Genomic DNA, 14488 nt, shown 5'->3' with positions numbered 1-14488 from the left:
CCGGCAAACGTGAGCACTAATAAAGGTGCTCACTTTTTGAGGTTCAACTTGTTTGCCATTTCCCCGCTGCACAGCCGCCCGTCGCTATCCCAGCACAATTAACTAGGAAATGCTTTTAAAAGCTTAACACTCAGACTAAATTTGTCATAAGAGATTTCTTTTATTATCCAATTGTTTGTGCATGCAGCATTCCAAATAGTGTAGCCAAAGCTAATGAAATAAATGTGATTTTTAGTTAGTATTAAATATGCCAAAATTTTAAATAAAATTTCATTTAGAAAATGAAAGTTTCTAAAATAAATGCAAACAAATTGCGGCTTTAGAGACAAAAAGTGTGATAAATAAAGAGGATATTAAGAGTATATCAAAATGTTATGCATATATGAATTGCTTAGATACAAAAATATTAATTATTTAAAATTCACAAAAAAAAAAAAAATATTAAAATTATTAATAAAAAATATTCCAGAAGATATTTTTTTGGTTTTTTTTGAGACTTGCAAAAATATCGAAGATTTCAAATATTTTCTAATTAACCGAAAATATAAATAATTTAAAATTCACAAAACAAAAAAAAATATTTAAAATAATAATCAAAAATATTCCAGAAAATATTTTTTGGTTTTTTTGAGACTTGAAAAAATTGGAAGATTTTCAATATTTTCTAATTAATCGGAAATTTTCCTTTCTCTCTACCCATTCACAGAGGGCGCCAACGGTGATGGCATGGCTGTTATATCCTCGCTGCGTTCGTTCGATCGCGAGCAACAAAAGGAGTACATGATACCAATTGTGATCAAGGATCATGGCTCGCCCGCTATGACTGGCACCAGCACGCTGACCGTGATCATTGGCGATGTGAACGACAACAAGATGCAGCCAGGCTCGAAGGATATTTTCGTATACAACTATCAGGGTCAGTCGCCAGATACGCCCATTGGACGTGTGTACGTTTACGATCTAGACGACTGGGATTTGCCCGACAAGAAGTTCTACTGGGAGGCACAGGAGCATCCGCGCTTCAAGCTGGACGAAGACTCCGGCATGGTCACAATGCGTGCCGGCACACGCGAGGGTCGCTACCATCTGCGATTCAAGGTCTACGATCGCAAGCACACCCAAACCGATGTGCCAGCCAACGTGACTGTGATGGTGCGTGAGATCCCGCACGAAGCGGTCATCAATTCGGGCTCAGTGCGTCTGTCAGGCATCTCTGACGAAGACTTCATACGCGTCTGGAACTATCGCACCCAGAGTCTGAGTCGCTCGAAGCTGGACAGATTTAGAGACAAGCTGGCGGATCTCTTGAACACGGAACGTGAGAACGTGGATATATTCAGTGTGCAGTTGAAGCGTCGCAATCCTCCGCTAACTGATGTTCGCTTCTCTGCTCACGGCTCGCCCTATTACAAACCTGTGCGGCTCAATGGCATCGTGCTGATGCACCGCGAGGAGATCGAAAAGGACGTGGGCATCAATATAACAATGGTCGGCATCGATGAGTGCCTCTACGAGAATCAGATGTGCGAAGGCAGCTGCACCAATTCCTTGGAGATCAGCTCCCTGCCCTACATGGTGAATGCGAACAAGACGGCTCTGGTGGGTGTGCGAGTGGATACTTTGGCCGACTGCACCTGTGGTGCTCGCAACTTCACCAAGCCCGAATCATGCCGCACCACGCCCTGCCACAATGGCGGACGCTGTGTGGACACTCGCTTTGGTCCCCATTGCTCCTGCCCGGTGGGCTATACGGGTCCGCGCTGCCAGCAGACAACGCGCAGCTTCCGCGGCAATGGCTGGGCCTGGTATCCGCCTCTCGAGATGTGCGACGAGTCGCATTTGAGTTTGGAGTTCATAACACGCAAGCCGGATGGCTTGATTATCTATAATGGACCCATCGTGCCACCGGAGCGTGATGAAATGCTGATCTCTGACTTTATAGCACTCGAATTGGAGCGTGGCTATCCGCGATTGCTCATCGATTTCGGCTCCGGCACTTTGGAGCTGCGCGTGAAGACGAAGAAGACTTTGGACGATGGCGAATGGCATCGCATCGATCTCTTCTGGGGCACGGAAGACGTGCGCATGGTCGTTGACTTTTGTAAATCAGCCGAGATCAGCGAAATGGAGGACGGCACGCCACCAGAATTCGATGACACCTCCTGCCAGGCACGCGGCCAGATACCGCCCTTCAATGAGTATCTCAATGTGAATGCCCCGCTGCAAGTGGGCGGCCTGTACAGAGAGCAGTTCGAGCAGTCGCTCTACTTCTGGCACTATATGCCCACAGCGAAGGGCTTCGATGGCTGCATCCGGAATCTTGTACACAACTCTAAGCTCTACGATTTGGCCCATCCAGGCTTGTCGAGGAACAGTGTTGCCGGCTGTCCCCAGACGGAGGAGGTATGTGCTCAGACAGAGGCAACGGCACGTTGCTGGGAGCACGGCAACTGTGTGGGCTCGCTCTCCGAGGCGCGTTGCCATTGCCGACCTGGCTGGACGGGGCCGGCTTGCAATATACCCACAGTGCCCACGACCTTCAAGGCGCAGAGCTATGTGAAATATGCGCTCAGCTTTGAGCCGGATCGCTTTAGCACTCAGGTGCAGTTGAGATTCCGCACACGCGAAGAGCACGGCGAATTGTTCCGGGTAAGCGATCAGCATAATCGCGAGTATGGCATACTGGAGATCAAGGATGCTCGCTTGCACTTCCGCTACAATTTGAATTCGCTGCGCACCGAGGAGAAGGATCTGTGGCTCAACTCGGTGGCCGTCAACGACGGCCAATGGCATGTGGTGCGCATCAATCGTTACGGCTCCGCGGCCACCTTGGAGCTAGACGGCGGCGAGGGTAGGCGCTACAATGAAACGTTCCAGTTCGTTGGCCATCAATGGCTGTTGGTCGACAAGCAGGAGGGTGTCTATGCGGGCGGCAAGGCTGAGTACACGGGTGTGCGCACATTCGAAGTGTATGCGGATTATCAGAAGAGCTGTCTGGATGATATACGGTGCGTATACTTAATTTCTTAATAGAATAAGTTAATACGGGAATTGCGACTACTTTTATAAGCCTTTTTTGCCAATTGGCTACTTTCCTGCCTTATAACTAATTCCCTTCTTCGCCCATTACAGTCTGGAGGGCAAGCATCTGCCCCTGCCACCGGCCATGAATGGCACGCAATGGGGTCAGGCGACAATGGCACGCAATTTGGAAAAGGGCTGCCCCTCGAACAAGCCCTGCTCGAATGTCATTTGCCCAGATCCCTTCGAGTGTGTGGATCTCTGGAATGTCTACGAGTGCACGTAAGTTTCTTCAGCTCCAATACACAATCAGTTTACATTGCGCTCTTTTTTGTTACTCATAATAAAAAAACCTCAACTCGGACTGTGTACAAGATAAAGGACTTAAAAAACGATTACTTTAAAAACGTTCTCTATATTTAACACACGGGCGCGCAAGTCAAGCATACGCCACGTATAACCCAAAGAATGGGCAGGGAACACACGAAAAAAAATATAACAAAATTCGATGCACGACAATTGGCGGCCAAACATTTGATAGGCTTAATCAATTAAAGGCTCTGCCAAAAATATAACACAGAAAAAATGGCGAGGGCAAAGCAGAGAGCAGTCGAAATTGTGCCAAGTCAACGGCAGCTTAGTGCACGTCAATCAATTGACGTTGCCAGCCTGTTGAACAGCCTCCCCCCCACACACACACACACACACACACACACCCACACACGAAACTGAGTTAGCGTGCGGCAGTTAACGTTGCGTGACAAATCAATCGGATTAGGTTTAGGGCAGGCACAAATCGATATGCTCTTGTCTCAATCACCTGAACGCAACTGTACATATTCACGCTTTTTTCACCAGGCACCAGCTAAAATACACACACACTAAAGCATAGCATCTGTACACACATTTCTGTGGCATTTTGGCAACACTGTTGAAGCGTGGCGTTGCTTAGTTGGCTTCCGCTTCCGCTGTTTGCTCAAAGATTTGCTGGCTAAAAGCAAACATTCAAATGCTTGCACAATGCAATGCCTAATCGAGTTCGTTTTCGAAACGGTTAAGCCAATTAATAAACACTTGAACTTAATTATATATTTACTCTTAAGTTAAATTTCGTCTGCTAAGCAGCACAGTTTACGTAGGAGACGTCACTTAAGTTATCCATGAATCCTCCTATTGGCATTCAGACTGTGCTTCAATCGGTTAATGGACATACATCTGACCCGTTTTATACAAAATTCGTATTTTCTGTTGCCATCAAAAACACATTTCGTAGCCCCTAAAATACATATAATAGACCCATGTTAACTTACAATACACTTTCGACACTATCGAATGCGAATGTTAACGTAATTTAGTTGCGGCGAGGGACGCATCATGTCGCCCGATTCAAAGGGCTGCATGGATCGCAACGAATGCCTCGATATGCCCTGTATGAACGGCGCTACGTGCATTAATCTCGAGCCACGTCTGCGCTATCGCTGCATCTGTCCCGATGGCTTCTGGGGCGAGAGCTGTGAGCTGGTTCAGGAGGGTCAGACCCTCAAGCTGAGCATGGGCGCCCTGGCGGCCATACTCGTTTGCCTGCTGATCATACTGAGTGAGCCAATTCAACCGTTAACTAATCTATATAAATATCTAGCTAAAATGCAACAACAACAACCATTTTTATATAATTTCTATATATAAATATAGCCAGCAATTAGTGCTTTAGCGCCTGCCTTTAGTTTAGTTACCTTTTTACTTATAATATATCATATATCATATATCATATATCATATGTCATATATCATATATCATATATCATATATCATATATCATATATCATATATCATATATCATATATCATATATCATATATCATATATCAGATATCATATATCATATATCATATATCATATATCATATCATATATCATATATCATAGATCATATATCAGATATCATATATCATATATCATATATCATATATCATATATCATATATCATATATCATATATCATATATCATATATCATATATCATATATCATATATCATATATCATATATCATATATCATATATCAAATATCGAATATCGAATATCATACATCATATGTCATATATCATATATAATATATCATATATCATATATCATATATCATATATCATATATCATATATCATATATCATATATCATATATCATATATCATATATCATATATCATATATCATATATCATATATCATATATCATATATCATATATCATATATCATATATCATATATCATATATCATATATCATATATCATATATCATATATCATATATCATATATCATATATCATATATCATATATCATATATCATATATCATATATCATACATTATATATCAGATATCAGATATCAGATATCAGATATCGAATATCGAATATCATACATCATATGTCATATATCATATATCAAAATATACATCCCCTATCAAGTCATATACAGGCTTATCATTTAAGCTTTTCATTTGCCCCGCCCTCGTTAAACATTTTGCTTCAATTCAAAACTCATTTAACTCACATATATCATATATATCATGCCCAATATATACATATGTCAAATGCACAAAATCCAATCATTCAGCTACACATGCATCAATTCATTCATAAAATAAAACAAACCCAAAAAAATTACAGCTCACTGAATATTGAACCTTTTCATTTTAACAAACAATAAAAAAAATTCAGCTCTGATATTTATCAGCCATGTGACTCTTATATTTCGTGATATTTACTTGCGTTTCAAAAATAAATATATGCATATATATATATATATATATATATATATATTTATATATATAGTTATGTTATTTTACATTCATCTGCATTCCATCAACATTCAACTTCAACATCATTCGCTGTTAACGTTCAACATTTTGTTTATGGCACAACATTTTTTAGCTGTTTCCACACAAATGTTAAATTCATAGTTGTCTTTCTGTCTCACTGTTTGTTCGTAATGTGTTTAAATATATATATAATATATAGATACATATATATTTTTATTGCAAAAAATACTTTAATATCAGTTAAATCGCCCATTAATAAGGTATGTACTCACATAACATATATTTAGTTGCGTTTTTTAATACAAAATTATATGAAACGTAATTTTATAAAATTATAAATGAATATTATTAAATATATATGTTGCTAAAAACTTAATAACTCCTTATGATAATTTAAAAAATACATATATTCCCCTCAATGTCGATATTAAACATTATTATTATATATATATTATTATATATATATTATACATATATATACTATATAAAAACTGTTAAAAATTTAAATATATATTTATATATATTTAAATAATTAATGTCTCCATTTCTTATAAATATTTCCTTTATATGAAGCTTAAAATTTATTGATTGAGAAGTAAAGAAAATGTTGTGTTCCCTAAAAAATTATTTAACTAAGTATACACTTTATTCCCTTTACATAAATTCCTGCAAACTTTTGCAAAATCGTTGGCCTGCCACAGATCATCATCAAGCCAAGAAGCTTGAATATGTCTGTGTGCCACATCATTGAAAATATATCAAAAATAAAAAAACATTTAATTAGGAAAAAATTTCTGATGAATTATAACAAAAATTCTAAGCTAAAATGTCTTGTTAACAGTCCTTGAGAAAATAATTAAGATAGAGCTTAAAGTGCACTTACTAAACAGACAAGGACTTTACAATTTTTATACACATATCACGTACTTTGGCTGTCACGCCCCCAGGCACAGACACACACACACCTAGCTCACCTTGCGTGTTCTTTGTAAACTGCACTCAAAGAAACCAAGAACAGTGTGTCCTGAAGAGCTTAAATGCCTTCAGGTAAGATAATAAATGTGCAGTCAAAGGTACACACACACACCCACACACACACACGCACAGACAGACAGAGATACAGGAATAGAAGTTGGGCAGGCGCAGACAAGTGAAAGAGCAATGGCTGATTTTAGCTTTGGCATTTGGAAAAATCACGATGCACTAAATCCACTTGAGCAAACAGATAGAAAACCAGACGAATATGTAGTACAACAGTCAGCCAGGAGTCAAGAGTGCTTGCTGCTGACTTCTGCTGCTGCTGCTTCTGCTTCTGCTTCTTCTTCTCAGCTTTCAGATCTCAGTTTCCAGTTTTCAGTTCTCAGTTCTGCGGCTCAAAGCAACTGCCAGTTTCATTTGCCAAGTCTCGCGAGGATTTTCAGACATAAATACATATATATATATATATATATATATATATATATATATATATATATATATATATATATATATATATATATATATATATATATTATATTATATACATATAGATTTATATTCTTTTTTCGATTGCTGTCTGTAAGATTTTTCTTTTTAAATACAACTTAAGCGCATTTTCCGCTGCGTAGCCAAGTGTACGCTTGAACACATATACACACACATACACTTATATACATACATGTACAAGCACACTCACACACACACACACACTCACACACGCGTGCAATTCAAGTTTAGAGCAAACATTTTGTAGGTAAATAATGTTCAAAGAGTTGGAATAGGAGGTTAAAACAACTAAAAGTGTTTGAGTGGGCATTTCACACTAGCAGATACCCTGTAGCCAGGGCGTGAGGGTTATGCTCATTGCCAGAAGATATATGTTTAGTTGAATATGTATAAGGAATTATATTATACATATATTTCTTTAGATATTTATTTAATTTGTCAATAAAGTGTCAGAGGCAAACTTCTAGTGAAATAAAATATATACAAAAACTCAGATTAAAAATAAAAATTTGGCACATAAATAAGAGAAATAATCTCTAATCTGTAATTATCTAAATAAAAGACTAAAATGGGGACAAAATACAAAGAAACTATAATGCTTAGAATTTGCTTAAACCAATAATATTATATATATTTATATAAATTTCTATTTAGGAAAAGTATATATATATAGTATGATTAAAGTATTAAGTTATAAATCCCTTTACTATCATACCTTTTACTAAGCACTTGTCTTACATACAGGGTATCTAGAGAAATTGTTTCATGCCAACTCTAAGTAAAACTTAATGACGTAAAATATGGCAAAGTTTGGCCCAACAACTGGACAAGCCCAAAAACTTTAGATATATATATATATAATATATATATATATATATATATATGTATTTATATATGTATATACTCTATAAACTGCCCACTTTTGATCAGCTTCAACTACGCACTTGGGAGCAATCACTAAAAGGCGCAGCGCAAAAAACTATGCAACACTTTTTTTCGTTCCATTTTTGTTCTGTGTGCTTTTTGCTGCTGCCGCTGCCGCTGATTTAGTGTGAAAGTTTTAGCTGGCTTTGGCTTGCTTGCTTACTTCCTGCTCGCTCAACTGGCAGTTGCTGCCGCCGCCCGCTGTGCGGCGCTTTTGTGCGATTTGTTGGCTCGTTGGTCAAGAAGTCTCTGGTATTTGCCAATAATCGTCAATATATCAAAAGTGTCTTATGTCTGCATTTGAAAAGTATTCAGCCGCAAAGTCTGTTGACTTTGGCTCTTCTACTTTTTCTTTTCATTTTGTTATCAGTTTTGATTCATGCATGGGGCGAATGGTAGAGGCAAACAAATCGCGTTTTTTGGCATTATTTTTGCATTTTGCGCACAGCTGAAAATTGAAGCAGCTAAGTGGAAAATGAAATGAAAATCAAAAGTTCAAGTTTTGACAAAAAACTTTTTTAGGTTCTCTCTCCAATAATAATCGCTATGAAAACTTTGCTATTTGCTGTGGTGCGCTAATAGCTTTTCATCACTCCTGCAATAAATGCAAAATGAATGTCAAAACTAAGTACGGGTGACAATTGAGGGTGACCCCAGCTTAGGGTTGCCATGCAGCTGATGTCAATTGTAGCTGAGGACAAACTAATCAAAACAAAACTTAAGCAAGTGCCAAATGCATTCAAAATGTCAAACGCACACACATACACGGAAACACACCCAAAACTTTATTCAATTCTATCAGCAGCAACTGCATTATAATCATAAAACACACGAAAGTGTGAAACAAAAGTGCACTTAGGAAATTTCGCAACACACACGCAAATGCATAAAGTTTGCAGCAGCTAAGAAAAAAAAAACAAACAAAAAACAAACCAGCGTAAACTGAAAATTGTGAATGGAAATGCGCCAAAGCGTAAAATAATAACAGCAAACGGAACAACAGCAACAACAAACGAACATTCTATACGACTTTTTGACACTTGTGAGCTCAACTAAAATTTACTGCGACCAAAAAGTGTCGAAAGAGTAACAAAAAGAAAAAAATATGCAGCAGACTTAACAACACTTAGAGCACAACTATCACATCACGTTGCCTTGCATGATGTACAACAAAATTTAAATAATCTCTTTTTTCGTTTTCCAACACTGTTTTTTTTTCATATATACATAAACATTTACCCAACTCTACACTGAACTTTTACGCTACGTTACGTTCGCGTTGCGTTATATATTATGTTGCGGTCATGTCGTTGTCACGTTTAGCTGCCCCGCGGGCTACAAAGTCTCCGGCAGCAGTTGCGTCAATGAAAACGAATGCCTGCTCTTCCCCTGCCGCAATGGGGGGCGCTGTCGCGATCATCAGCCGCCCAAGAAGTATGAATGCCATTGCCCGTTGGGCTTCACCGGCATGCACTGCGAACTGGAATTATTGGCCTCGGGGGTGTTGACACCATCCCGTGATTTTATTATTGCCCTGGTGCTCTGTCTCAGCACGCTGCTCTGTAAGTATATCTTTATATATATATATGCATATATCTACGTGTAAGCCGCGCCATATGCCTGGGCTTAAGGTTAAGTAGCTTTAAGCAAATATGCTTAGTATCTGAGTGAAGTGCGTCGCCGAAGTGAGTATGCTGGCAACACAAATGCATGGCCAAAATATAATTCGTACTAAATTAAATACATATTTAATAGTCTAGTATTTAATAATGTAGTTTAACCTTCACTTCTGCTGCTATAATTGTCTAGAATTGATGGCACACTTTATATTATGTATGATAATTATTGTTGATATAATAACATAAATGCTCTGCCGTCTTTTTTATCGTTTTAAATCCCTTTATAAATTTTTGCCTCGATTCGTGTTCAATTTGCAAAATCGCATTAAAGAGAGAAAATAAATGAGAATATTTGTATTTTTATGGCGCTGGCACGGCAGCTTAAACGGCATGCATATGTCATTTAAATATTTATGAAATCGCCGAGCCCTGGAAATTAATTAAGCCATACATTTACCAATTGGCCACGCCCAAAAAAACCTTTACACAGAGACAGCGACGGAGACGAAGAGAGCTGCAGCCGTGAGGCGAGCATCAAAAGTCATTTCCGTAAATTACATGCGGCCGAGCGATGCACATAAATTAAAGTTTATTGAACACGAAAGCGAATATATGTGTGGAGACTTTGTGCAGAGTGGAGAGTGTGGAGAGTGTTGATAGTTGACAGTGGAAAAAGCAAACGAGAAATGCGAATTTGAGTAACACAATAATTGCAATTACGCGACGTCCATTTTGGCCATTGCCAGCTGCTAGGCAAAACTTTTGTTTTGTTTGCTATCTGTACAGCTCTCTCGCTCACTCCTTTGCTCTGTCCCTCTTTGACATTGAAGAACCCGCAGCAAATTACTTGGGGGCCAAAACTTCTACGGCTGCTCAGTCGAAATAAGTAGAAAAACTTTGCGCTGTGCAACAGATGCTGCAATATGTTGAAGCAGCGCGCTCACAAAATTAGAAAACAGCAGCAGCAGCAGCAGCGAAACAGCAGCCAAAAGCAATGTAAGCTAAGCAAAATGAAACGAATGCCAAAAGCACACAACAAGTTGGTCAGAATAAAGCAAGGACAATATCGTCTGCCTTCTGCTGCCTGCTGCCTGCTGCTGGCTGTCGACTTGGCCTGCAGCTCGATTTTGCCATTTTGGCCAGCAATTTTTGGCTGCCACTGTGGCAGTTACAGTTACAGCCGCCAACTGTAGACAAAGCGAGCAACGAGAGAGCGGAGTGAGCTAGAGGAGCGGAACTGAGCGCAAAGCAAAACTGGGACAATGTGCGCCATATTTGTTTGTTCATTTTAATGCCCTAATGTCAAGAGGTATAACAATTTGATCATGCGACGTGAAACGTAGCTGAGCGAGCTTAGAATATTATATGAGAAAATAAACTCAAACCAATAGTTAAAGTTGGCTCTTGCTGTCTACTAGGCTGGCTATGCTCTGAACTACATACATTTAAAATATATATAAAATATAAGAGAGTCATAGTCAGTTCTCACTGTTTTCCAAACGTTATCTACCTCAAACTGACCCAAGTTCTGCTAGGGTATACGCTCTTTGGCATTCTGCGAATAATACGCTTTTATACCCATTACTTTTTTTCTCTATATTTTTCTTTTATTTTTAAAAAAATGCGCGCAGACATATATATATTTATATATAAATATATATAAATATATATATATATATATATATATATGTATATATATATTTCTTTTTTATATTGGTTTTTTTGCCATTCCTTTCGTTTCTATTTATTTATTTTTTATTTTCTTTTTGCAAGAATTTAATTAAGAACCTTTTTTTTTTTGCAATTGCCAAGCGCGCAAGGAGCGCAAATTTGATTTCAAGTATTTTCTAGCGAAATTGCTTTAGTTAAGTTTAAGCGTTTTACTTTGCATGCCCGACTAATAGCTATATTGTTTTTAGTACATATTAAAGTAGCTGCACAAATTGTTGTTGCATTTCAGTTAGCTAGATATTGGGTACAATTTTGGCATAAATTTGAAACTAATCAAAAACTATCTTCGATTATTCGTGCAGTACTCGTTCTCGTATTTGTGGTCTACAATCGACGGCGCGAGGCGCATATCAAATATCCCGGACCCGACGATGATGTCCGCGAGAATATTATCAATTATGATGATGAGGGCGGCGGCGAGGACGATATGACCGCCTTTGATATAACGCCATTGCAGATACCAATCGGCGGACCCATGCCGCCAGAATTAGCACCCATGAAAATGCCAATTATGTGTAAGTATTTTTAATATCCATTAGTCAAGTAAAATGAAGTATTTTAAATGAAATATTTTGAAATCCATTACGAAATGCCGCAAGCTTTTTATCTGATTGAAATTTCCAATTTGAAATTCGAATTCTCTTTATATAAATAACTCAAATTTAACTTCATGATGTATACGAAAGAGAAATTTCTGAAAACTAAAATTTTCAAGTTACTTTAAACTGAATTATGAAATGTTTAAGAAACAAACATTCTGCTCCTATTCAAAAAGTAAACTAAATTCGCTTTTAAAAACTTCGAAGTTTTCTACATTAAACATTTTAATCAACAATTTGTTCAATATAAATTTTAATTTATTTATTGGCTTCCCAATTATTCTCTCTTTTTCTCTTCCCATATGTATTTTATTAAACATATTTTGTATATTTTTTCTACACTTGATTACAGATCCCGTGATGACGCTGATGCCCGGCCAGGAGCCCAATGTGGGCATGTTCATTGAGGAGCATAAAAAGCGAGCCGATGGCGATCCAAATGCCCCGCCCTTCGATGATTTGCGCAATTATGCGTATGAGGGCGGCGGCAGCACAGCCGGTTCGCTTAGCTCATTGGCCTCAGGTGGGTGAACACTTATCGATATATACATATATATAGCTTATTCGAGTAGCATTTTTCACAACTCACCATGACTAAATTTTGCACCCAATATTACGCGTGCATAAAACAAATGCGTTGTAGCCACTGAGCTTGACCCTAAACCAAGTATGCTACATAAAGTAGATCAGAAAGTTAGCGAATGTCAGTTTTTATTTAAATTATATTTTTTTTGACATTTGCAGGGCAGCGAGGCACAAAAACCGCTGAATATTGGGTGTAAAATTAAGTAAATACCACATATACTAGGAAAAAATACCAAAAAAATACTAACTATTTTATGTATTTCAAATGATGTAAATACCACAAATGCTAGGGAGAATTGTAGAAAATTGCAAAAAAAATACTGATTATACTAGAAAAATACCAACTCTGAATATACTTAAAAAGTAAATACCAAACATACTAGAAACATACCAGCTGTGATACATATTTAAAATGAAGTAAATGCCACAAATGCTAGTTAGATAAATAGATAAAAAATAACCAACTATCCAGCATTCTTTTCTATACAAAAAACAGGAGCATTATAAAAATACCAAAACAAAGTTAAACATTTTCATTATAGCAGCACGCGTATAACACTCCATATTTTCTGTTATATTTTTTGCAGGCACCGACGATGAGCAACAGGAGTACGACTACCTCGGCGCCTGGGGTCCGCGTTTCGATAAGCTAGCCAACATGTACGGCCCGGAAGCGCCTAATCCGCATAATACCGAGCTCGAATTGTAAGTCTCCAGCCAAAAAAAGAGAAGAAAAGCAAAAGAGTAACGCAGTTGATTAGCCACAAAAGTTGCATTTAAGAATTCTACACAACAATTGAGGTTAGGCTAAATCAAATAGAGAAACGATTTTCCTAGGCTCAACTCAAAAATAAAAACACAAAGAAGCGCAACCAAAGAAGCATGGCAAAAGCAAAAAAACACTAAAAAAAAAAAAACAAAACACTAATTTAATCGAAAAACTAAACTCGAAAAAACCTTTGAAGAGATTAAACAGAGGAAAAACAAACGTAAAAAAAAATCAAACACATTTGACACGTAAAATGACATTTGTAAAAAATACTTCATCAGCATTTAAATTTAACAATTATTATAATTAATTTATTAAGTGTGTTTAGGGACAGAAGCGGAAGAATTTTTCGAGACATTTTTAAGGCATCAGAGTATTCGAGCAGAGATCGAACGAGCGAGAGAGCATACCAAAGTTTAGTTTAGGCCGAGTGCATGAATTACGCAAAAAAAATATATAAATTGAGTTTTGTGTGAAAAACGGAAAATGGAATATGAAAATTTCTTTTATATATTTGTTGTGCATATTATTTTTTAGGTTTTGCGATATATGTAATAATGATTATGATTATTATTTTAAGTAAAATCTATACTTAATTTTAAGTAATTTTTATTTTTAATTTGCGGCTAAGCGAAGAGTCAAGTTTATTTCTTAAATTGAGTATTAAATTGTTCTGATTTCAAGTAACTTTTTAAGATTTACAATTAAAGAACATAATTAAAATTTACATAAATGAATACCCAAAGACTGTTTTCGTTCCATCATAACAAGTACATATATACACAAAAAAATACATTTATAATTAAATTTAAATAAAAACACAATTTTTAACTGAAAAAAAAACACTAAAAAAACTAAAGTCGAAAAGAATTTTGAAATACCCGTTTCTTTCAAGAGAAAAACTAAAACAAAAACAAATCGCATGAAGAAAATACTCCTAAAT

At 37.2% G+C, this 14488-nt stretch overlaps 1 protein-coding gene across 4 annotated transcripts in view; it reads left to right on the top strand.

Annotated features, from left to right (window-relative positions):
• Positions 1–13502, top strand: part of LOC111594226 (neural-cadherin) — a 138987-nt gene extending 125485 nt beyond the window's left edge. For 2 of the 4 annotated variants that reach the window (XM_030224364.1, XM_030224363.1), the window contains exons 16-21: positions 707–3008; positions 3133–3303; positions 9566–9804; positions 11895–12107; positions 12544–12714; positions 13364–13502. In XM_030224364.1, coding sequence (XP_030080224.1) covers positions 707–3008; positions 3133–3303; positions 9566–9804; positions 11895–12107; positions 12544–12714; positions 13364–13485 — 3218 coding nt within the window. In that variant the 3' untranslated portion in view covers positions 13486–13502. Of the gene's footprint in view, positions 1–706; positions 3009–3132; positions 3304–4376; positions 4619–9565; positions 9805–11894; positions 12108–12543; positions 12715–13363 lie in introns of all 4 variants that reach the window. The other 2 variants (XM_030224362.1, XM_023307426.2) reach the window with 1 other exon arrangement.
• Positions 13503–14488: the final 986 nt, after the last annotated feature.

The sequence above is a fragment of the Drosophila hydei genome, unplaced genomic scaffold (assembly GCF_003285905.1).
Source record: "Drosophila hydei strain 15085-1641.00,03,60 unplaced genomic scaffold, DhydRS2 tig00008114-arrow-pilon, whole genome shotgun sequence".
In the NCBI taxonomy this organism is placed as follows: Eukaryota; Metazoa; Arthropoda; class Insecta; order Diptera; family Drosophilidae; genus Drosophila; species Drosophila hydei.
Note: the sequence above shows the minus strand (reverse complement) of the source record. Positions and strands in the feature narration are given on the sequence as shown.